The 24,274-nt window shown below is 38.0% G+C and overlaps 1 protein-coding gene across 1 annotated transcript; it reads left to right on the forward strand.

The window, feature by feature from the left end:
* Positions 1 to 407: 407 nt before the first annotated feature.
* On the forward strand, positions 408 to 22,237 carry LOC129484956 (hyaluronidase-4-like). Its single transcript, XM_055283855.1, is given in 7 exon segments — positions 408 to 452; positions 454 to 1,332; positions 5,628 to 5,717; positions 10,014 to 10,031; positions 15,069 to 15,082; positions 15,390 to 15,417; positions 21,729 to 22,237. Coding segments are annotated over 7 exon segments (1,458 nt in total). The 3' UTR covers positions 22,113 to 22,237.
* Positions 22,238 to 24,274: the final 2,037 nt, after the last annotated feature.

The following is a 24,274-nucleotide window of genomic DNA, read 5'->3' on the forward strand; positions in this document are numbered from 1 at the left end:
ATCCATTCAGACTTTCTTTTCTAGTTCCTCTTAGAGCCAATGAAGGCTTGTCAGTACAAGAAGGTTTGGGTTAGCGTATTCAGAATTGTAGGAAATTAAAACCAGAATGGCTAGCAGCTAGAGTTTGCATAGTTGACGAATGTGTGAAACTTTTTATAGTTTTTATTGACTATATATTTTTTTCACATTTCGAGTAAAAAAAAAAAAAACAAAAAAGCCTCACTCATCCTCCCTTGTTCAGATGAAACTATAAATTGGCATAGATATTAATGAGCCTCAAAGATATTTTAAAATATTTGGTCTATTCATTGTATACCACAAAACTTAAGGGACATTTGACTCCATTATGTATGATATTTTGCTTATTATTTTTAAGGAGACTGCTGTAGTGCTGAAAACCTCAAGCCATGTGTAACCCATGGGTGGTGTGGTTAGGAGTGCTGCCACTCTTAGGGTAAAGAGTTAACTCAGGCAGCCCTCAAACCAGCAATACCTCCGGTGATCAAGAGCCAGCCTTTCAACATTTTCTGGGCAGCCCCAACAATGTATTGTATGCCTTTCTTCAACGTGGATATAAATCTTCAAGAATTTAACATTATATCAAATCCTTTAGAGACTCAGAGTGGGTCAAAAATTGCAATATTTTATCCAAATGAATTAGGGTATTACGCTTACTTCTCTCAAGATGGAAAATCCTTTAATGGAGGAATATTGCAGAACGTGAGCCTTTCTGAACACCTTAGGAAAACTGCTGATGACGTTGGAGAAGCTGTCCCTTGGTGGAGATCAGAAGGACTTGTTGTTATTGACTGGGAAAGTTGGAAACCCCAATGGGATAGAAATCGGGGCAGCAGAATAATATATAAAAACCACTCTTTAGCCTTCACTAGAAACCATCATCCTTATTGGTCAGAAATGAAAGTGGAAACAGTTGTCGGAGAGGAATTTGAAAATGCTGGAAAAAATTTCATGAACATTACTCTCACATTGGCTTTAGAAATGAGACCAAAATGTTTATGGGGCTTTTATCTCTATCCAGACTGCTACAATTATGATTACAGAATAAATCCAGAGACGTACACAGGTAATTGTCCAAATGATGAAGTTCTCCGCAATGACCAACTCCTGTGGCTGTGGGAAAAAAGTGCAGCACTTTATCCTTCAATACATTTGGATAAAATACTGAAGTCAAGCTTAAATGCTTTGAAATTTGCTCACTATCGAGTTAGGGAAGCCATGAGGATTGCCGTAATGGCTAGACATGACTATGTTTTGCCAGTTTTTATTTTTTCCAGACCATTTTATTTGCATAGTACTGAAGCTCTGTCACAGGTAAGGAAAAGCACAGTCACTCACATTTTTAAAAAATGGAAATTTGGTAGAATAACTATATAAAGCCTATACATAAATGTTTTAGGATATTTATTTTCCCTTAGCAATACAATGCTGTTCTCTCATTAAACATGTATATTTCTTCAAATGTCAACTCAATTCTGTTGTACACTTAACACTTTTGGATAATGATTCTTACCAGCTTAGCATTCACAGGAGTTTCCTACAGAACAGATGTTAAACTTGATTTAAATAATGTAACAGACAGATTAATTTTAACCAGAGAGAAATTTTAGAACTAACTTCTTAATATGAAAAGGTAGCAGCAATTTTCCAAATCAAAAACGTACAACATAGAGCTTAGGGTAAATTATTAACCAACTACATTTCTCATTATATTGCATTTGTATGTTTTAATTAGCTAGGCTAACTAAAAAAATTACATAGATTCTCTTGAATTTGTCTTTAACAGTCAACAATGCAATCTAGTGGTTATTGTCAAGGCATTAAAACTGGTTTATATAAGGAGATAGATACTGTCTTTAGACTGAACACAAAGCTGGAAGCCTACAGATGTGGAGATCAGCTTGTTTAGAAGATAATAAGTTTGAAGACATGGCAAATGTCCAAATTTTAACTAGATTGTCACATAGGACATTATTGTAAGGATTCAATAATTGGATAGGTGGCTAGATAAGAAAATCCTCAAATCTCCATCCATACCTGACAGCCAACAATTCTTTATGCCAGTACCCAACACAGAAGCAGAGCTGTTGTATGGACAATACACAGCTCACTTAGACCACTTAGGTTTGAGATAAGGCCATTTAAAAGCATTGGCAATTCTTCCTAAATATTTCAGAATAAAATCCAATTATTAATTAGACTTGACATATTCATCTTTGCAGGATTACTCAGTATTATTCAGAATGGGCTATTCATTCAATAAGTTTAGAAGGAAAAGAATCATAGCATTATGACAAAAATTTGGAAGAATCTCATGGGCACTAACCCATCTCCTACCCAAATAAAAACCCTTTCTTATACTTTAACACTTTTTGATGGGGGCACTTCTTATATTAGAAGGCAAACCGCCATTTGGGGGAAATATTAATTCCTAGAAAGGTTTTGAGTATATTTAATCTACTTTGGCTCTTAATAACTTCATACCACTAGTTCTAATTCTACCTTCTGATGCAACATAGAATACAGCAAATCCTTCTTTCAAAAGCCAGTTGTCCAGGTATTTTAGGATATCAGTCATGCCTACCAAAGTCTTCTTGCTAAGATATTCCTCAAGTGACACCAGCTTTCTCAAATCATTTTACTTTCTTAAATCTTTTTCGGGAAAAAAACCTGGGTTATATTTATTCATTCAGAAATTCTTGAGTGCCTACCTTGTGTCAGGAATTACATGTTATTAGTAATAACAGTAGAAAATAATCATAATTCATGCAGTCAAAGAGTTCACCTTGAGAGAAAATGGGAGAATGAGATGAGCCACATTTTCATAAAAGCCTTGTTCATTGCTTTCCTATTTTTTGTACTATTGGACTTTTTAATCTTCTTTTTTTTTAATTTTTGTGGGTACATTAGACTTTTAAAGTAAATTATATGCTAAGTATCACCTCTGAGCTCTACTTTAGAAATCAATAGACTGCATTCTCCACTCACCAAAATATATAGAATCACCTGAGCATTATATTGAATTGTTTTAATGCTTTCCTATTGCCTTCCATGTATCACATATCAAAAAACAGTATGGCTTTTTCTCACCTTTGGTCTAAGTAACATAACTTTCCAATGCATTTTTTTAAAACCAGTTCTGTTTGGTATTTGCTTTCAGGAGTGTCTCAATTAAAATAAGCGACTACATTTAGGTTGAAGGAATGTGATACTAGTCAGTATAATGGAAGAATGATTTCCCTTCTTGTATTACTTAGACAAATTGCAGAACATAAATACCAGCATTGCTGAAACCTTCCTATAACGCAGGAAAGCTTACAGTGGCGCGACAGTTTACTCATTGCAGTCTGTGAGCACTCCACCTTTGCACTGGATCTCTGACTCTCCATACCTTGTAGGGGAGAAAAGAAGGCAGATTACGCCATGGGTCATCCCCTTTATCTCCTATCTCTCCCTATTTCCTACTTCTTTGCTCTTGGCCTATATTCATTAGCATAACATCCTCAGTTTCTTATCTTTACGAACTGTAATCTATACAGTCACTCAATTTGAAAGTCACTTGGCTGCCTCCCTTCTCCTTTTTCCATTATCCAATAGGTAACTAAAACTTATCCATCTTTATTTCCAAATAACTCTTCCATCTGTTCCCTCTGCTTTACAAGGATTTACATTGCCTTTGTTGAGGCATCATCATTTCTCACCGAACAATTTCTATTACCTCCTAATTGGTGTTCCTGCCTGTACTATCTTGACCTTCCCCTCCAATGCATTCTTTTTTTTTTTTTTTTTTTTTTTTTTTGAGATGAAGTCTCGTTCTGTCACCCAGGCTGGAGTGCAGTGGTATGATCTTGGCTCACCGCAACCTGCGTCTCCTGGGTTCAAGTGATTCTCCCACCTCAGCCTCCTGAGTAGCTGGGATTACAGGCTTGTGCCACCATGCCGGCTAATTTTTGTATTTTTAGTAGAGACAGGGTTTCACCATTTTGGTCAGGCTGGTCTCGAACTCCTGACCTCAGGTGATCCACCCGCCTCAGCCTCCCAAAGTGCTGGGATTACCCACCCTCCAATGCATTCTTTATATGCAAAAAGAAAAAAAAATCAAAGTTGCAAATTTGTGTCTTTCCAGCACTAAATGTTTAACATTTATTTATGTATTTATTTATTTGAGATGGAGTCTCACCCTGTCACCCAAGCTGGAGTTTAGTGGCAGGAACTCGGCTCACTGCAACTTCCACCTCCTGAATTCAAGAGACTCTCCTGCCTCAGCCTCCCGAGTAGCTGGGATTATAGGCAGGCACCACCATGCCTGGCTATTTTTGTATTTTAGTAGAGATAGGGTTTCACCATGTTGGCCAGGCTGGTCTCGAACTACTCACCTCGAGTGATCTGTCTGCCTCGGGCTCCCAAAGTGCTGAGATTACAGGCGTGAGCCACTGTGCCTGGCCAGTTGTCTTAACACTTTAAAACAGCATTTTTCTCTTTGTATTTGGATTCTGTTTATACATAGAAATTCATATGTTTTTACTTCTCAAATTCTGTGTGCTTTTACCACAAGGAAGTGCTGGGAGTTCTCTGGATGGACTGTGATTTTGCCTGGATCTGAGTCTCTGCTCTTATTCTTCCTGTGTATATAAAACTCTGCTCTCTCTAGACTGTCTTGTGAATTCACACTCATTCTCAAGAGTCTACTGATTCTCATTCCCAAGAGTCATATGAAATTTAACCTGTTAAGGAAGCCTTCCCAGACTCTTCCATGAAGTATTAAGCACTTCTAATTTATATATGCCTTGTGAGTGCTACTAATATAAAAATTATTATATTATAGTCACTTGTTTATATGTCTGTCTCAACCATTAGACTAAAAAGCATTCCTTCAAGAACAGGAATTGAAATCTATTTCATTTTTATATTCTCAGTGTTTAGAATATTGCCTGGAACATTGTAAATATTTATCAAATAAATGTAAGAATCCAAGGCAGTATCACCTTTTCCAATTCTGGTATAGTCTTTTGTTTTATTTTTTGTATGATAGCTTTATTTAAAAGAAATGCTTTTTTTCTGTGTATTAAAATTTATATTTTAAGTGACATATACAATTGTAGTATGTATTTATCATATACAACATAATGTTTTGAGGTACATATACATTGTAGAATGGTTAAATCTAGCTAATTAACAAATTCATGACCTCACAGTTATTTTTATTTTAAGAACACTTAATATCCACTCTCTCAGCATTTTTCAAGAATACAATATGTTGTCATTACCTATAGACACCATGCTACACAATAGATCTCTTGAACTTATTCCTCCTATCTAATTGTAATTATGTATTCTTTAACCACCATCTCAATCCCCTCTCCCTCCTAACCACCTCAGCCTCGGGTAATCACCATTCTGCTATCTACTTCCATGAGATTAACTTTTTCAGATTCTATCTGAGTGAGATCATGCAGTATTTACCTTGTGGTATAGTCCTTTGTTTTAGAAACAAAGATATCGTTATTAATGTGTTCCTTACCACAGTTGAAGGGTTGAGTCTTATTATTGCATTATCACTGACAAAATTTGACTTGGTGGAAACTACTCCTGATACCTGTCTTTTCTAGGAAGACTTAGTGCATACAGTTGGCGAAAGTGCCGCATTGGGGGCAGCAGGAGTAATATTGTGGGGAGGATATGAATATTCTGCTTCAAAGGTAAGCAATGATTTCTTTGTCAGCAACTTGAATATACTTTTGAGATTGGTTTAAAAACATTTTCTTTTTCGCATCAGAGTCAAATGGTTGCTGATTATCTGCTTACTTGACCTTAGTGAAATTCAAAAAGGGTCTAACATTGAGCACCTATTCCATACCAGCCATTGTGGTTAGTAGAAGAGTAGAAAGAGCACAATCATTCTAATCAGACAGCTAAGTGAGAAACTGATGTTTATGTCCTAAGGGTGTAATTTTGAGCATGTTAATTAACATTTCTGAGTCTCAGCTTCTCCATCTAAAAAATTAGACTAAAAGAAAACCTCCTCTGCAGGATTTTGGTAGATTAAATGGCATAATACCTATGTGACAAACAAAAAATAATAAATTTTAAAAATGAATAATTATTTCATTTGCACTAAGGAGGGCAGATTCTCCAAAAATGATAAACAATTCTTTTTTCTTCTTTCTTTTTTTTTTTTTGTGAGGCAGTCTCACTCTGTCACCCAGGCTGGAGTGCAGTGGCGCAATCTCGGCTCACTGCAACCTCTGCCTCCCAGGTACAAGCGATTCTCGTGACTCAGCCTCCTGACTGACTAGCTGGGACTACAGGCATGTGCCACCATGCCTGACTTTTTTTTTTTGTATTTTTAGTAGAGACAGGATTTTGTTATGTTGGCCAGGCTGGTCTCAAACTCCTGGCCTCAAGCTATCCACCCGCCTCGGCCTCCTAAAGTGCTGGGATTACAGGCATGAGCCACTGTACCTGGCCCCAAAATGATTCTTTACTTTGCTGATTACCTATTATAGAAATGCATGTGGGAGAAAAATCTATTTGTATATAAAGGTTTATTAACAATCTACTCTGTTCTGGCCAGGCGCGGTGGCTCACGCCTGTAATCCCTGTAATCCCAGCACTTTGGGGGGCTGAGGCAGATGGATCACCTGAGGTCAGGAGTTCGAGACCAGCCTGACCAACATGGAGAAACCCCATCTCTACTAAAAATACAAAATTAGCTGGATGTGGTGGTGCACACCTGTAATCCCAGCTACTCAGGAGGCTGAGGCAGGAAAATCACTTGAACCCAGGATGCAGAGTTTGCGGTGAGCCGAGATTGCACCATTGCGCCCCAGCTTGGGCAACCAGAGTGAAACTCCATCTCAAAAAAAAAAAAGAAAAATTAACAATCCCCCTTTTATTATAAGAACACTTAATATGAAATCTACCCTCTTACATTTTGGAGTGCTTAATACATTATTAACCATAGACACTAAGTTGTACAGGAGATCTCTCAAACTTGTTTATCTAGCGTAACTGAACTAGCGTGTCTCGGACTTATTTATCTAGCATAACTGAAACGTTACAACCTTTAAATAACAACTTCTCATTTCTCCCACCCTCAGCCCCTTACAACTGTTACTGTATTCTCTGCTTCTACGAGTTTGACTACTTTAGATACCTCGTAAGTAGAATCATGTAGCATTTGTCCTTCTGTAACTGCCTTAGTTCACACAGAATAATGTCCCCCAGGTTCATCTGGTTGTCATAAATGACATTATTTCCTTCTTTTAAAAGGCTAATATTTCATTGTATGTATATACTGAATTATCTTTATTCATTTATCTGTCAACAGACACTTGGATTGTTTCCATTTCTTGGCTATTGTGAATAGTGCTGCAATATACATGGGAATGCAGACATCTCTTTGAGATTGCAACTTCACTTCTTTTATATATCCAGAAGTATATATGCATATATACTGAATCATATAGTAGTTATAGTTAGAATTTTTTGAGGAAGCTTCCATACTGTTTTCCTTAGCTGTTGTACCATTTAACATTCCCATCAACAGGGTACGGGGGTTCCCATTTCTCTACAACTTCAACACTTGTTATCTTTTATTTTTTAAATAATACCCATCCTAACAGGTGTGAGGTGATAGCTCATTGTTTTGATTTACATTTCCCTGATAATTATGATTTTGAGCGTCTTTTCATATACCTGTTAGCTCTTTGTATGTCCTCTTTGGAGAAACGTTTGTTCAAGTCCTTTGCTTAATTTTTGATTGGGTTATTTGTGTTTTTTGCTGAGTCGTAGAAGTTCATTATATATTTTGGATATTGACCTCTATCAGATATATGGTTTGGAAATATTTCTACTATTCTATATGTTATCTCTTCACACTGCTGTTTCTTTTGCTGTGCAAAAGCTTTTCAGTTTGATGTGTCCCATTTGTCCATGTTTCTTTTTGTTCCCTGTCCTTTTGGTGTCACGTCTAAGAAATAATTGCCAAGACCAGTGTCAAGAAGCGTTCTCCCTGTGTTTTCTTCTTGGAGTTTTACAGTTTTACAGTATTCGGTCTAATATTAAGTAAGTCTTTAGTCCAGTTTGAATTGACTTTTGTGTGTGGTATAAGATAGGGATCCAATTTCATTTCTGGGCATTTCCCAACTCCATCTGTCGAAGAGACTATCCTTTCTCTGTTGTGTTCTTGGCACTCTTGTCAAACATCAGTTGATCATATATGTGTGGGTTTACTTCTGGACTCTCTATTCTGTTCCTGTGACTTGTATATCTTCCTTTATACCAGTAACATAGTGTTTTAATTATTGTAGAATTGTAATATATTTTTAAATGAGGAAATGTGAAGCCTCCAGTTTTGTTCTTCTTTCTCAAGGTTACTTTGGCTTTCCTGGGCCTTTTGTGGTTCCATATAAAGTTTAGTTTTTTGTTTTCTATTTCTGTAAAAAATGCCATTGCGGCCAGGCACGGTGGCTCACGCTTGTAATCTCAGCACTTTGGGAGGCCGAGGCGGGCAGATCACGAGGTCAGGAGATCGAGACCACGGTGAAACCCCATCTGTACTAAAAAAAAAAAATACAAAAAAATTAGCCGGGCGTGGTGGCGGGCGCCTGTAGTCCCAGCTACTCTGAGAGGCTGAGGCAGGAGAATGGCGTGAACCTGGGAGGCGGAGCTTGCAGTGAGCCAAGATTGCGCCACTGCACTCCAGCCTAGGCGACAGAGCGAGACTCCGTCTCAAAAAAAAAAAAAAAAAAATGCCATTGGGATTTTGATGGGGATAGCATCGAGCCTGCAGATCACTTTGGATAGTATGGACATTTTAACAATATTAAGTTTTTCTATCCATAAACATAGGTTGTCTTTTATTTATGTCTCCTTTAACGCCTTTTATCGATATTATGTAGTTTTTGATGTACAAGTCCTTCACTTTTTTGGTTAAGTTTATTCGTAAGTATTTTATTATTTTTAATGGTATTGTAAATGGAATTGTTTTCTTAATTTCCTTTTCAGATGGCTCACTATTAATAGATAGAAATTCAACTAATTTTTGTATGTTGATTTTGTATCCTGCAACCTTACTGAATTTCTTTATTACTTATGACATTTTTTGTAGTTTTTAGGGTTTTCTATATGTAGAACTATATCAACTGCAACAAGGATAATTTTAAATTCAGATTCATTTTTATTTGTTGCCTAATTGCTCTAGCTAGGACTTCTAGTACTATGTTGAATAGAAGTGGTCAGAGTTGGCTGGATGAGATGGCTCATGCCTATAATCCCAGTACTTTGAGAAGCTGAGGCAGGAAGGTTGCTTGAGGCCAGGAGTTCAAACCCAGCCTGGGCAACATAATGAGACTCTATCTCTACAAAAGGTAAAAAAAGAAAAAACTAGCCAGGTGTGTTGGTGTGTGCTTGTAGTCCTAGCTTCTCAGGAGGCTACAGCAGGAGGATGACTTGAACCCAGGAGTTCAAAGCTGTAGTGAGCTATGATTGTGCTACTGCACTTCAGCCTGGGTGACAGACTCCATCTCTTAAAGAAAAATAATTAAATTAAAATGAATAAAAGAGAAGTGATTAGAGTGAGTATCCTTGTGTTATTTCTGATGTTAGAGAAAAAGCTTTCAACTTTTCATCATTGACTATGATGTTAGCTATGGGCTTGTCATATGTGGCCTTTATATGTTATGGTACATTCTTTCTACACCTATTGTTTTAAGAGTTTTTACTGTGAAGGGGTGTTAAATTTTTAAAAAGTGCTTTTTCTGCTTCTAGTAAGATGATCATATGATTTTTATTTTTCTTTCTGTTTATGTGTTATATCACATTTGTTGATTTGTGTGTGTTGAATCATCCTTGCATCCCAGGAATAAATCCTACTTGATCATGGTGTATGATACTTTTAATGTGCTATCAAATTTGGGTTGCTATTATTTTGTTGAGGATTTCTGCATCCAGTTTCGTCAGGGATATTGGCTGATAATTTTCTTTTCTTACAGCATCTTTGCCTTGCTTTGGTATCAGGGTAATGCTGGCATCATAAAGTGAGTTTGAAAATGTTTCCTTTTCTTCAGTATTTTTGAAGAGTTAGAGAAAGATTAGCATTAATTATTTTTTTAATGTTTGGCAGAATTCACTGGTGAAGTTTTCAGGTCCAGGGCTCTTCTTTGTTGCGAAGTTTTGGATTAATGATTGAGTCTCCATGTTCGTTATTGGTCTATTCAGATATTCTATTTGTTTTTTCATTTTTAGTTGTAGAAGTCATATATATATATATATATATATACACACACACACATCTATATATATGCACATATATATATTTACATATATGAATTTATTCCTTTCTTCTAGGTTATCCCAAGTTACCTAGATAGTACACACAAAATAACTCTATTAATTTTCACAAAATAACTACTACCTTTCTAAAGCTGCCTTTGAGTATGGTCACCCATCCCACTGCCTAAGTGAAAATTCTGAGACCGCAGCTTTTCCTCACTTCCAGGCATTAACAAACAGTCTCATTTTCAGGAATTAAAATGTCTAGTCTTATAAAATATAAAAATAGCAATCTCTTTTCATTCAGTGTGACACAAATTAGGATGTCAGCATTGTTAAGAACAGGAGTCCTGTGGTGAGACTGCTTGAGTTTCAATGCTCACTTTTTGTCACCTACTAGCTGTGTGACCTTGATCAAGTAATTGACTTTTCAATTTCTTTATCTATACAATGAAGGAAATAATAGTATCTCTCCTATAGGACTTTTATGAGAATTACACTATTGATACATGTAAAGCACTTGAAACTATACGTGGCAGGTGGCAAGTGCCATGTAAGTGTTGATTATTACTTCTTACCTCTCTTCCCCACACCCCAGGCTTGGATCTGAGGTGTGGAGAAGAGGGGTACAGTGAGTTCTTTTGTTCAGCTAATTCAAAGATGGGTTTAGAAGATGGGGATGAGGATGAGAAAGGGTGGCAATATATTTTTTTTAAATTTAATGACATTTGTAATTATCTTTCCTGCTGAAAGCCTTTTGATATGGCTGCCATTTAGTGGCTGACTTTTTCTTACATGAAGGACTGCTGCAATTTGATTACAGGAAGCCCCATTCTCCCCACAACTCTCACCACCACCTCCTTCACCCCCGCGAGTGACACCATTCTCTGCTTTGAACAATGCAGGCTTTAGCTACCACCTTGAAACTTCCCCTTTACTTCTTCCCCAGAAGTACCTCCTACATTCCCTTTCCCCTTGGACTTTCAGGAAGATGCATGCCTGGCTACCTCTGTAAAATCCACTTGGATCATGAAAATACTCCTATACCCTTGTTCTGTTAAATTACATGAAGGCAGACTACTCCCACTGCTGTCATCTCTCCTCAGTGTCTTTATTCCAAGAACCTGTAGCAGAGCTTTGCACATAATAATGTGTGTTGAATAAATATTTGCAGAGTGAATAAATAAACATGTCAGCCTCCAAGCTCCCAGTAGTTCCCGTGGGGTTCTAGGACAGTGCTGTCTACTTCAAATTCCTTTCACAGAATATTCCTTCTGCCCTGATAATTTCTAGCCATTTATATATGCTGGAGATGGGTAAATGTCTCTAACTCCTTAGTTTTCAACCCCACTGTCTTCAGCTTTGGGTTTTAGGTGAAATCTCTCTTTTTCTCTCTCTCTCTCTCTATATATATCTATGATAAATGTATATATATAAAATGTATTTAGATTTTTTTTTTCATTTCTTTTTTTTTTATTTTTTTATTTATTTTATTTTATTTTATTTTTTATATTATACTTTAGGGTTTTAGGGTACATGTGCACAATGTGCAGGTTTGTTACATATGTATCCATGTGCCATGTTGATTTCCTGCACCCATTAACTCGTCATTTAGTATTAGGTGTATCTCCTAATGCTGTCCCTCTCCCCCCTCCCCACCCCACAACAGTCCCCGGAGCGTGATGTTCCCCTTCCTGTGTCCATGAGTTCTCATTGTTCAATTCCCACCTATGAGTGAGAACATGCGGTGTTTGGTTTTTTGTCCTTGCGATAGTTTACTGAGAATGATGTTTTCCAGATTCATCCATGTCCCTACAAAGGACACGAACTCATCATTTTTTATGGCTGCATAGTATTCCATGGTGTATATGTGCCACATTTTCTTAATCCAGTCTATCGTTGTTGGACATTTGGGTTGGTTCCAACTCTTTGCTATTGTGAATAGTGCCGCAATAAACATACGTGTGCATGTGTCTCTATAGCAGCATGATTTATAGTCCTTTGGGTATATACCCAGTAATGGGATGGCTGGGTCAAATGGTATTTCTAGTTCGAGATCCCTGAGGAATCGCCACACTGACTTCCACAATGGTTGAACTAGTTTACAGTCCCACCAACAGTGTAAAAGTGTTCCTATTTCTCCACATCCTCTCCAGCACCTGTTGTTTCCTGATTTTTTAATGATGGGCATTCTAACTGGTGTGAGATGGTATCTCACTGTGGTTTTGATTTGCATTTCTCTGATGGCCAGTGATGAGGAGCATTTCTTCATGTGTTTTTTGGCTGCATAAATGTCTTCTTTTGAGAAGTGTCTGTTCATGTCCTCTGCCCACTTTTTGATGGGGTTGTTTGTTTTTTTCTTGTAAATTTGTTTGAGTTCATTGTAGATTCTGGATATTAGCCCTCTGTCAGATGAGTAGGTTGCAAAAATTTTCTCCCATTGTGTAGGTTGCCTGTTCACTCTGATGATAGTTTCTTTTGCTGTGCAGAAGCTCTTTAGTTTAATGAGATCCCATTTGTCGATTTTGGCTTTTGTTGCCATTGCTTTTGGTGTTTTAGACATGAAGTCCTTGCCCACGCCTATGTCCTGAATGGTATCGCCTAGGTTTTCTTGTAGGATTTTAATGGTTTTAGGTCTAACATGTAAGTCTTTAATCCATCTTGAATTAATTTTTGTATAAGGTGTAAGGAAGGGATCCAGTTTCAGCTTTCTACATATGGCTAGCCAGTTTTCCCAGCACCATTTATTAAATAGGGAATCCTTTCCCCATTTCTTGTTTTTGTCAGGTTTGTCAAAGATCAGATAGTTGTAGCTATGCGGCATCATTTCTGAGGGCTCTGTTCTGTTCCATTGATCTATGTCTCTGTGGTGGTACCAGTACCATGCTGTTTTGGTTACTGTAGCCTTGTAGTATAGTTTAAAGTCAGGTAGCATGATGCCTCCAGCTTTGTTCTTTTGGCTTAGGATTGACTTGGCGATGCGGGCTCTTTTTTGGTTCCATATGAACTTTAAAGTAGTTTTTTCTAATTCTGTGAAGAAAGTCATTGGTAGCTTGATGGGGATGGCATTGAATCTATAAATTACCTTGGGCAGTATGGCCATTTTCACGATATTGATTCTTCCAACCCGTGAGCATGGAATGTTCTTCCATTTGTTTGTATCCTCTTTTATTTCATTGAGCAGTGGTTTGTAGTTCTCCTTGAAGAGGTCCTTCACATCCCTTGTAAGTTGGATTCCTAGGTATTTTATTCTCTTTGAAGCAATTGTGAATGGGAGTTCACTCATGATTTGGCTCTGTTTGTCTGTTATTGGTGTACAAGAATGCTTGTGATTTTTGTACATTAATTTTGTATCCTGAGACTTTGCTGAAGTTGCTAATCAGCTTAAGGAGATTTTGGGCTGAGACAATGGGGTTTTCTAGATATACAATCATGTCATCTGCAAACAGGGACAATTTGACTTCCTCTTTTCCTAATTGAATACCCTTTATTTCCTTCTCCTGCCTGATTGCTCTGGCCAGAACTTCCAGCACTATGTTGAATAGGAGCGGTGAGAGAGGGCATCCCTGTCTTGTGCCAGTTTTCAGAGGGAATGCTTCCAGTTTTTGCCCATTCAGTATGATATTGGCTGTGGGTTTGTGGTAGATAGCTCTTATTATTTTGAGATACGTCCCATCAATACCTAATTTATTGAGAGTTTTTAGCATGAAGGGTTGTTGAATTTTGTCAAAGGCCTTTTCTGCATCTATTGAGATAATCATGTGGTTTTTGTCTTTGGTTCTGTTTATATGCTGGATTACATTTATTGATTTGCGTATGTTGAACCAGCCTTGCATCCCAGGGATGAAGCCCACTTCATCATGGTGGATAAGCTTTTTGATGTGCTGCTGGATTCGGTTTGCCAGTATTTTATTGAGGATTTTTGCATCAATGTTCATCAAGGATATTGGTCTGAAATTCTCTTTTTTGGTTATGTCTCTGCCAGGTTTTGGTATCAGGACGATGCTGGCTTCGTAAAATGTGTTAGGGAGGATTCCCTCTTTTTCTATCAATTGGAATAGTTTCAGAAGGAATGGTACCAGTTCCTCCTTGTACCTCTGGTAGAATTCAGCTGTGAATCCATCAGGTCCTGGACTCTTTTTGGTTGGTAAGCTATTGATTATTGCCACAATTTCAGAACCTGTTATTGGTCTATTCAGAGATTCAACTTCTTCCTGGTTTAGTCTTGGGAGGGTGTATTTGTCGAGGAATTTATCCATTTCTTCTAGATTTTCTAGTTTATTTGCATAGAGGTGTTTGTAGTATTCTCTGATGGTAGATTGTATTTCTGTGGGATCGGTGGTGATATCCCCTTTTTCGTTTTTTATTGCATCTATTTGATTCTTCTCTCTTTTCTTCTTTATTAGTCTTGCTAGCGGTCCATCAATTTTGTTGATCTTTTCAAAAAACCAGCTCCTGGATTCATTAATTTTTTGAAGGGTTTTTTGTGTCTCTATTTCCTTCAGTTCTGCTCTGATTTTAGTTATTTCTAGCCTTCTGCTAGCTTTTCAATGTGTTTGCTCTTGCTTTTCTAGTTCTTTTAATTGTGATGTTAGGGTGTCAATTTTGGATCTTTCCTGCTTTCTCTTGTGGGCATTTAGTGCTATAAATTTCCCTCTACACACTGCTTTGAACGTGTCCCAGAGATTCTGGTATGTTATGTCTTTGTTCTCGTTGGTTTCAAAGAACATCTTTATTTCTGCCTTCATTTCATTATGTACCCAATAGTCATTCAGGAGCAGGTTGTTCAGTTTCCATGTAGTTGAGCGGTTTTGACTGAGTTTCTTAATCCTGAGTTCTAGTTTGATTGCACTGTGGTCTGAGAGACAGTTTGTTATAATCTCTGTTCTTTTACATTTGCTGAGAAGAGCTTTACTTCCAACTATGTGGTCAATTTTGGAATAGGTGTGGTGTGGTGCTGAAAAAAATGTATATTCTGTTGATTTGGGGTGGAGAGTTCTGTAGATGTCTATTAGGTCCACTTTATGTAGAGCTGAGTTCAATTCCTGGATATCCTTGTTAACTTTCTGTCTCGTTGATCTGTCTAATGCTGACAGTGGGGTGTTAAAATCTCCCATTATTATTGTGTGGGAGTTTAAGTCACTTTGTAGGTCACTGAGGACTTGCTTTATGAATCTGGGTGCTCCTGTGTTGGGTGCATATATATTTAGGATAGTTAGCTCTTCTTGTTGAATTGATCCCTTTACCATTATGTAATGGCCTTCTTTGTCTCTTTTGATCTTTGTTGGTTTAAAGTCTATTTTATCAGAGACTAGGATTGCAACCCCTGCCTTTTTTTGTTTTCCAGTTGCTTGATAGATCTTCCTCTATCCCTTTATTTTGAGTCTATGTGTGTCTCTGCACGTGAGATGGGTTTCCTGAATACAGCACACTGATGGGTCCTGACTCCTTATCCAGTTTGCCAGTCTGTGTCTTTTGATTGGAGCATTTAGCCCATTTACATTTAACGTGAATATTGTTATGTGTGGATCTGATCCTGTCATTATGATGTTAGTTGGTTATTTTGCTCGTTAGTTGCTATAGTTTCTTCCTAGCCTCGATGGTCTTTACAAGTTGGCGTGTTTTTGCAGTGGCTGGTACCGGTTGTTCCTTTCCATGTTTAGTGCTTCCTTCAGGAGCTCTTTTAGGGCAGGCCTGGTGGTGACAAAATCACTCAGCGTTTGCTTGTCTGTAAAGTATTTTATTTCTCCTTCACTTATGAAGCTTAGTTTGGCGGGATAGGAAATTCTGGGTTGAAAATTCTTTTCTTTAAGAATGTTGAATATTGGCCCCCACTCTCTTCTGGCTTGTAGAGTTTCTGCTGAGAGATCAGCTGTTAGTCTGATGGGCTTCCCTTTGTGGGTAACCCGACCTTTCTCTCTGGCTGTCCTTAACATTTTTTCCTTCATTTCAACTTTGGTGAATCTGACAATTATGTGTCTTGGAGTTGCCCTTCTCGAGGAGTATCTTTGTGGCGTTCTCTGTATTTCCTGAATCTGAATGCTGGCCTGCCTTGCTAGATTGGGGAAGTTCTCCTGGATAATATCTTGCAGAGTGTTTTCCAACTTGGTTCCATTCTCCCCATCATTTTCAGGTACACCAATCAGACGTAGGTTTGGTCTTTTCACATAGTCCCAAATTTCTTGGAGGCTTTGTTCATTTCTTTTTATTCTTTTTTCTCTAAACTTCCCTTCTCTCTTCATTTCATTCATTTCATCTTCTATCAGCGATACCCTTTCTTCCAGTTGATCGCATCTACTACTGAGGCTTCTGCATTCTTCGCGTAGTTCTCGAAACTTGGCTTTCAGCTCCATCATCTCCTTTAAGCCCTTCTCTCCATTGGTTATTCTAGTTATCCATTCTTCTAATTTTTTTTCAAAGTTTTTAACTTCTTTGCTATTGTTTTGAATTTCCTCTCGTAGCTCAGAGTAGTTTGATCGTCTGAAGCCTTCTTCTCTCAACTCATCAAAGTCATCCTCCATCCAGCTTTGTTCCGTTGCTGGTGAGGAACTGCGTTCCTTTGGAGGAGGAGAGGTGCTCTGTTTTTTAGAGTTTCCAGTTTTTTTGGTCTGCTTTTTCCCCATCTTTGTGGTTTTGTCTACTTTTTGTCTTCGATGATGGTGATGTACAGATGGGTTTTTGGTGTGGATGTCCTTTCTGTTTGTTAATTTTCCTTCTACCAGACAAGACCCTCAGCTGCAGGTCTGTTGGAGTTTACTAGAGGTCCACTCCAGACCCTGTTTGGCTGGGTGTCAGCACCGGTGGCTGCAGAACAGCGGATTTTCGTGAGACCACAAATTCAGCTGTCTGATAGTTCCTCTGAAAGTTTTGTCTCAGAGGAGTACCCGGTTGAATGAGGTGTCAGTCTGTCCCTACTGGGGGGTGCCTCCCAGTTAGGCTGCTCAGGGGTGAGGGACCCACTTTAGGAGGCAGTCTGTCCGTTCTCAGATCTCCAGCTGCGTGCTGGGAGAACCACTACTCTCTTCAAAGCTGTCAGTCAGACAGGGACATTTAAGGCTGTGGAGGTTCTCGCTGAGTTTTTGGTTGTCTGTGCCCTGCCCCCAGAGGTGGAGCCTACAGAGGCAGGCAGGCCTCCTTGAGCTGTGGTGGGCTCCACCCAGTTCGAGCTTCCTGGCTGCTTTGTTTACCTAAGCAAGCCTGGGCAATGGCGGGCGCCCCTCCCCCAGCCTCATTGCCGCCTTGCAGCGTGATCTCAGACTGCTGTGCTAGCAATCAGCGAGACTCTGTGGGCATAGGACCCTCCGAGCCAGGTGCGGGACACAATCTCCTAGTGTGCCGTTTTCCAGGCCCGTTGGAAAAGCGCAGTATTAGGACAGGACTGACCCGATATTCCAGGTGCCGTCTGTTTCCCCTTTCTTTGACTAGGAAAGGGAACTCCCTGACCCCTTGCGCTTCCCGAGTGAGGCAATGCCTCGCCCTGCTTCGGCTCGCGCACAGTGCGCTTCACCGACTGTCCTGAACCCACTGTTAGGCACTCCCTAGTGAGATGAAACCGGTACCTCAAGCAGAAATGCAGAAATCACCCATCTTCTGTGTCGCTGGGGCTGGGAGCTGGAGACCGGAGCTGTTCCTATTCGGCCATCTTGGCTCCACCCCCCCATCCTAGATTTTTATAAATTATATGTAAAGTTCCTGTCTTTTTTTTAACCACATTACATATAAATGGTTTAACAGGTTTCCCCTAATTGAAGCATGTATTTGGGATGGTCTGATTAAATCCAAGCTGTCACATAGACAAAATTCTCTTTTAGAGAATCTTTAAATACAGATCATCTTTCCTTAGAGCAGCTGAAATAGCCATGTAATCACATCCAAGAGGCTGACAAATCCAACTCTAGAAGCAATAATTAAGGTTGATATAATCAAAACTTTCACAGTAAAATAGAAGAGGAGGTAGTGAGATGGAGAGACAACGGGTTATAAAGAATCTGACTTTTCCCAAAGAGAGATCTGGCCTTTGTCCTTGCCTTCTGGGTGGTAATCTGGGGATATCTTTGTTTAGGGTGGATATAGTCGCACCTAATAGTTTTATCATAAGGGCGGACTATGCCTCAAGAATCAACCATGTCACAAAGGGTGAAACAATGGGTAGATGCTTCGAGCTATGCATTATCAATGAGTTGGAGACTGAGCTGAACCACTTAGTCAATCAATCAATCATGACTGTTCCTTTTTTGATTAGTTAGGCTTGTCAGATATAAATGTTTGATGGTTTTCTTTGTTTGAAGACCTATTCTTTATCAATTCAATTTTCTAATTCATAAATTTATACTTTTAACTTTATTATTTCTTTTCATGAGATTGCTTTCTAAAAAATTATTTTTCTAATTTCTTGAATGCTTGTTTAATTTATTATTTTATTCCTCTATGTTAAATAATCAAAATTATTGCAATAAAAAGTGTTACTTTTGCATTTAGTATTAGCATGCTTTAAAATGCTAGGACATTTTTTTTAGATCCAAAGAAAGAGTAGAAGATAAACTTCCACAAAAAGGTGCACATTTGTTTGGATAAAGATTTAAAATTAGAAGCTAATTTTATATATTTAGCTAATGCTCCAGAAACACTGAAAGTCAAGAAAGTTTGCTGTAATGGGTAGAATGTCACTTGCTGGGTTCTAGGAAATTGGTGACCAGCTTCTGATAATGACATAGAGATAGGGAATGCACTGATTCAATGCAGCAGGTAGCAACTAAGGTGGAGCTTCTAAGAGTGGAAAAGTGACTGAGAAGATGCAGAGAGTTGGGGGAACGGGAAGCATGGAAAGAAGTGTAAGTGGAAAGCAAGCCACTCGGTACCCTATCAGCTACCAGTGTACACTGCTGTATAGCTGAATGGGAGTCCAGGTGAAAGCCAATGCCAAAATGCCTTGTTTCTGGTTTGATAATTGGATTGCCCAGTAAACAAAAGCACTTATGACTAGGCATTGACATTGAAAATTACTTTGGTGTATTAACACATTTTAACATGTAGTATTCCAGTTGTTTTTATTTTTCTAATTAATTTGAAATTGTAATTTTAAAAATTTCCTTTTGGACCAAATTGCTACTTGGGAGGGTATTTTTAATCTGTAAAAAACTAGGATTTTTGTGTCTACTTCTTTTATTATTGATTCCTATTTTGCTTAATTATAGAGAGAAATATATGTATGCTTACCGTATTTAGAACAGATTGTGGGAGACTAGTTGGGAGGCAATCATCCAGGCGAGAGCTAATAGTGACCTGTAACAGAATGGTAGCAAGGGTTGAATTCTGGATATATTTTAAAGGTAGACTGAAAAGGACTTGCTGATGGGTTAACTGTAAGGGGAAAAAGGAGTGATGAATAACTCCAAGGTTTTGCTCCTGAGGCACTGGAAAGAGGGAGTTGGCTTATGCTGAGATGGGGAAGTCTGGGAAGAGGGTCAGTAGATTATGTTGGAGTACGTTAAGTTTGAAATGCTTGTATGGCATCCAGGTAGAGATGTCAAGTAAATAGGTGGGTATACAATCAATTCAGGGATAAGGTCTGGTGATACACATTTGGGGGTTGTATTTAAAGTAATGAGATGGGGTGAGCTTATCCAGTGAAATAGTATAGCTATAGAAGAGAAGTGGTCTAAGATTTAAGCCAGGGGCACTTCAGTGTTAAATGTAGGAAAGATGAACAGGAGCCAGTAAAGAAGACTGAGAAGGAACATCTAGTGAGGTTGGCGACAAAACAGGGATGTGATGTTCTGGAAGCTAAGTGAAGAAGGTATTTCAAGGAGGACGGCTGTGACAGAACAGGGAACACCCAAGTTGAAGTTGATTATATTTGCCAGTGTTCTATGTTGTCTTCATTTGACTCCTGCCGACCTTTGTCTTTCTTGGTTGCTTTTTTGTCCTTCCTCTTTTTCCTTCCCAACTGCCCTTTCCCCCTTCCTTCTTTCCTTTGCTTCAATTGTTTGCCTGTTTTATTTTATTGTGTCTTTCTTAGAAACCTCCTCAGATGCCTCAGACAAGGAGTCTTGTCCTGACTAAAAACAGCATGTGTTTCTAAATATAGTATGAGACTGCCCCCAATTGAATGTGCCTGTAACAAATAATACTGCTTACATGATCTTCAGAATTTGCTATTGCCAAAGTGCTGGCCTTGTTCAACTACCTGTCAATTAAGAGCTTTATTCTGCCTTATGACTTTCAATTTGAATCTCCCAAATCTTTACCAGATGGAGTCACAGTTCTGGGGCCTCCTCTCACTGAGAAAATATCCCACTGTTCTAAGCTTAATTGGTTTTTAATTATGAATTAGTTTTAATATTGATAAAATAAATAATTAAATGCTAATATAAAACTCAATTTATGTTATTAATTAATCTACTAGAATTTTTCCATAGTCCTACCTGTATGGATCAAGGCAGACATTGATCAAGATTCCTGCCAGGCTCTTCTGGGTTAGCTGATAATATCATTTCAATTAGGTTTGCCCATCCTAGCTGCACAATGTGATCATTAATCTGTAGAAATGTGTCCTAGAGTTAAAGCCCAATGCTATGGACACATCAGTGAAATACCCAATGGTAGACTTGTGGGAAGACATTCTTACCTACTATCATTGGACCCTATATACAATGTACAAGTAACACTAGCATTTGGTGTAAATAATGATCTTTTATATTTTACCTCCTAAAAACTGACTGATGGACAAGTATGCTATATTTATGTTATGAAATACTGAACAGCAATTAAAATGAAAAAATGCTACGTGTATCAACATAAAAAATGGAAAATGTTAAGCTCAAAAAGCAAGTTGCAAAAATATCCTACATGATTATATGTATGTAAATGTTTAAAAAGCACAAAATAATACTCCCTCTTATTCATAATTACACACACACACACACACACATCTCTAAAAACGTGGATGAGAACTCATCAACTTTAGGAGAATGGTTATCTCTTCAGAGGTAGGGAGAAGAATAGGATGACTTGGTAGTTTTTGAAAAATCTGACCTAATGTTAAAATATATTGAGTATCAGCATTGAAAATGTTTCACAATTAAAGTTAAATTTTAACAAACCATCCCCATATTAATGATATCTTTTAAAAGTATCGCTACAGATATATCTTTACATTAAGGAGCAGTCTTTACTGGGACACTGTGAGATCATCTTCACCTGGAAATGATATGAATTTTGTTGGGTCATAGTCTTCCCAGTTAAAGGCATGGCTCATTACTCACATGACCCTATAAAGGCTTAGTCCCTCCTTTAAATAGCTAATCCACACAAATGCTCTTCCTCCTCAGCCTTACCAAATACAAAATTCTAGGCATTAATACTGCCTGGATTATGGAATCACACTTTGAGAGTGCTTTACGTAGATTTCTGTTCTTCCTACAGGAGAGCTGTAGGATGTGACATCTGCAGCCAAGCTCTGCAGTCAGAGTCTATGTAACAATCATGGAAGATGTATTCGAAAAACACCTGAGTCCTCCTTCTATCTGCATATGCCTGAAAGCAGTGGTAAGAAATACGTTCTAAACAAGAGTTTCAGATTCATCACTTCTGAAAATAATAAACAGAAGACAATAACAGACATGAAGAATGGATTTGTGTGTCACTGCTATTATGGCTGGCATGGACCGTCTTGTCATGATCACTCTTCAGATCTCCTAAGAGAGATGAATAAGGCTCCTACTGTTAACTTCAATTTATTAGTTTTTCTCAGTATGGCTTTTTCTGTGATTCAGCTAAAAAAATTTTTAGCCCTTACTACAATGCCAATTTTTCCTTGAAATACCAAACAGTAGCAAGTGTTGATTTTTTTCAACCTCAAGCCTCTCCCAAAATATGTATTGACTTTAAAGTAAAAAATAAAAATAAAAAAGGTGGTCATTGATGCCACTCATTGATATAGAAATTATTTACTGGGTGTTTACCTCATGCAAGGCAATAGGGAAAAGAAAGTGAATATACCTGCTCTAAGGGAGCTTAAATACTTGTGGGAAAATGAACAATGATAAATAAGCAATAAACAAGCCTGGACAACATAGCAAGATCCCGTCTCTACAAAAAACGTAAAAAATAGCTGAGTGTGGTGGTGTGGACTGTAGTCCCAGCTACTTCAGCCTGAGGTGGGAGGATCATTGAGTCCAGGAGTTCAAAGCTGTGGTAAGCTTTGATTGTGTGACTGCACTGTAGTCTGAGTGACAAAGTGAGACCCTGTCTCAAAAAAATTTTTTTTAAAGACCCAATAAACTAACAAGCACACATATATTTGGTGGCTGCAAGTGCTCTGGAGAATAACAATGAGGGGTAAAATGATTAGAGAGTGTGAGAGAACACTGGAAATGTAAGAGAGTCAAAGCCTTTCTGATGAGATGTCTTGAAGGCAGGAGCAGGTCACAAATATATCCGAGGAAATGCATTCTTGGAATAGGGAATAGCAAATGCAAAAGCAAATCGCTGTTTGCACTCCAGTAATTGGGGATCCCTAAATATTATAAGTGATCACTTTCTCAAGTTAAAAACAGATCATGAAAAGCATTCAGGTTTTGTTGTAGTTTATTTTAACTTGAATAATTTTGGACTTCCAGACTGTAATACTTTGTCAGCTGTCTCATAAAAATGAGTATCATCAATTATGTCTTATGCTGAGATGAACATTTTTTTCTAAAATAAAAAATCAAAATTTAAACTCTTCCTATGCCTATGATAATTTTCCAAGAGAAATTAGTAAAAGGTACACCTGTAAGCAAAATATCTTACAAATACCACAAATCACTTTAGCAAATAAAACCTATCTTCTAAGATGATAGGTAACATCAGTTAGAAACCCAAAGAGGGCTTATTTCTGTCCTCAATTACCTGAAAAATGACACTTTTGTCTACTCTGTAGGGCAGTATTGTTTCTTACCTCGCATTATTGTTAGAAAAAAACAACAACAACACAGCACTCTTTATCTGGACATAAACTTTTTCATGGGACACTTGTTTTTCCCAGTCTCTTACTATTCCATACAACCCACAATTTTCTGAATCAGAAGGAATTTATGTCTTCATTTCACAAGCAGTATATTATAATCAGTCTTTCTGGTCTTTAGTAGATTCATGTCATGGCTATTTTTATATTGGAGACATTCTTTACAAAGTCTTTTGATTTTATCTTCTAATTTAGACTCTCATCTTTGTCTCAAGATAATTTGCTTTCAATTTTTTTTTGCAAATAGTTAGCTAATTTTCACTGTTCACTTATAAAATTACTATTAGATAGATCTTGGCTTTTCTATATCTGAACCCTGTGTTGCTTTCCTCTCACATTTCTAAGTCTTTGTCTTTTTTGCCTCGTATTATGGATTTGCTCACCTCTTTTTCTAGAATACTAGTTTGTTCTGCACTTTCAATGGTTTGGCAATGGTTTATTAGTCCCCATCAAAACTCACATTGAAATTTGATCCCAGATGTGGTGGTATTGGGAGGTGAGACCTAATGGGAGGTGTTTGGATCATAGCAATGGATCCCTCATGAAGGGCTTAGTGGCATTGTTGTGGTACTGAGTTCTTGCTCTGGCAAGACTGGATTAGTTCTCATGGGAATGAGTGAGTTCCCTTGACTATGGGTTGTTATAAAGCCAGGCTACCCCTTGATCTTCCCCGTTGACCTTCTCTGCCATGTTGTGATGCAACGTGAAAGCCCTCACCAGAAGCCAGGGCCATGATCTTGAACTTCCCAACCTGCATCTTTTCTTTATAAATTACCCAGCCTCGGGTATTTGACTATAGCAATGCTAAATGAACTGAGACATCACCATATTTTGATATTTGTTTTAATTTCAAAGAACCCTTTTTTGTGTGTAACATGATTGCTCCTTTGTTATAGTACTCTTATTTTGGTTTGGTTCAACAACTTCTTAAATCTCTCTGAGGCTATTAATTAGATTATTGAAAATTGTTTCCAT

This window comes from Symphalangus syndactylus, chromosome 6, assembly GCF_028878055.3.
Source record: "Symphalangus syndactylus isolate Jambi chromosome 6, NHGRI_mSymSyn1-v2.1_pri, whole genome shotgun sequence".
Taxonomy (NCBI): Eukaryota; Metazoa; Chordata; class Mammalia; order Primates; family Hylobatidae; genus Symphalangus; species Symphalangus syndactylus.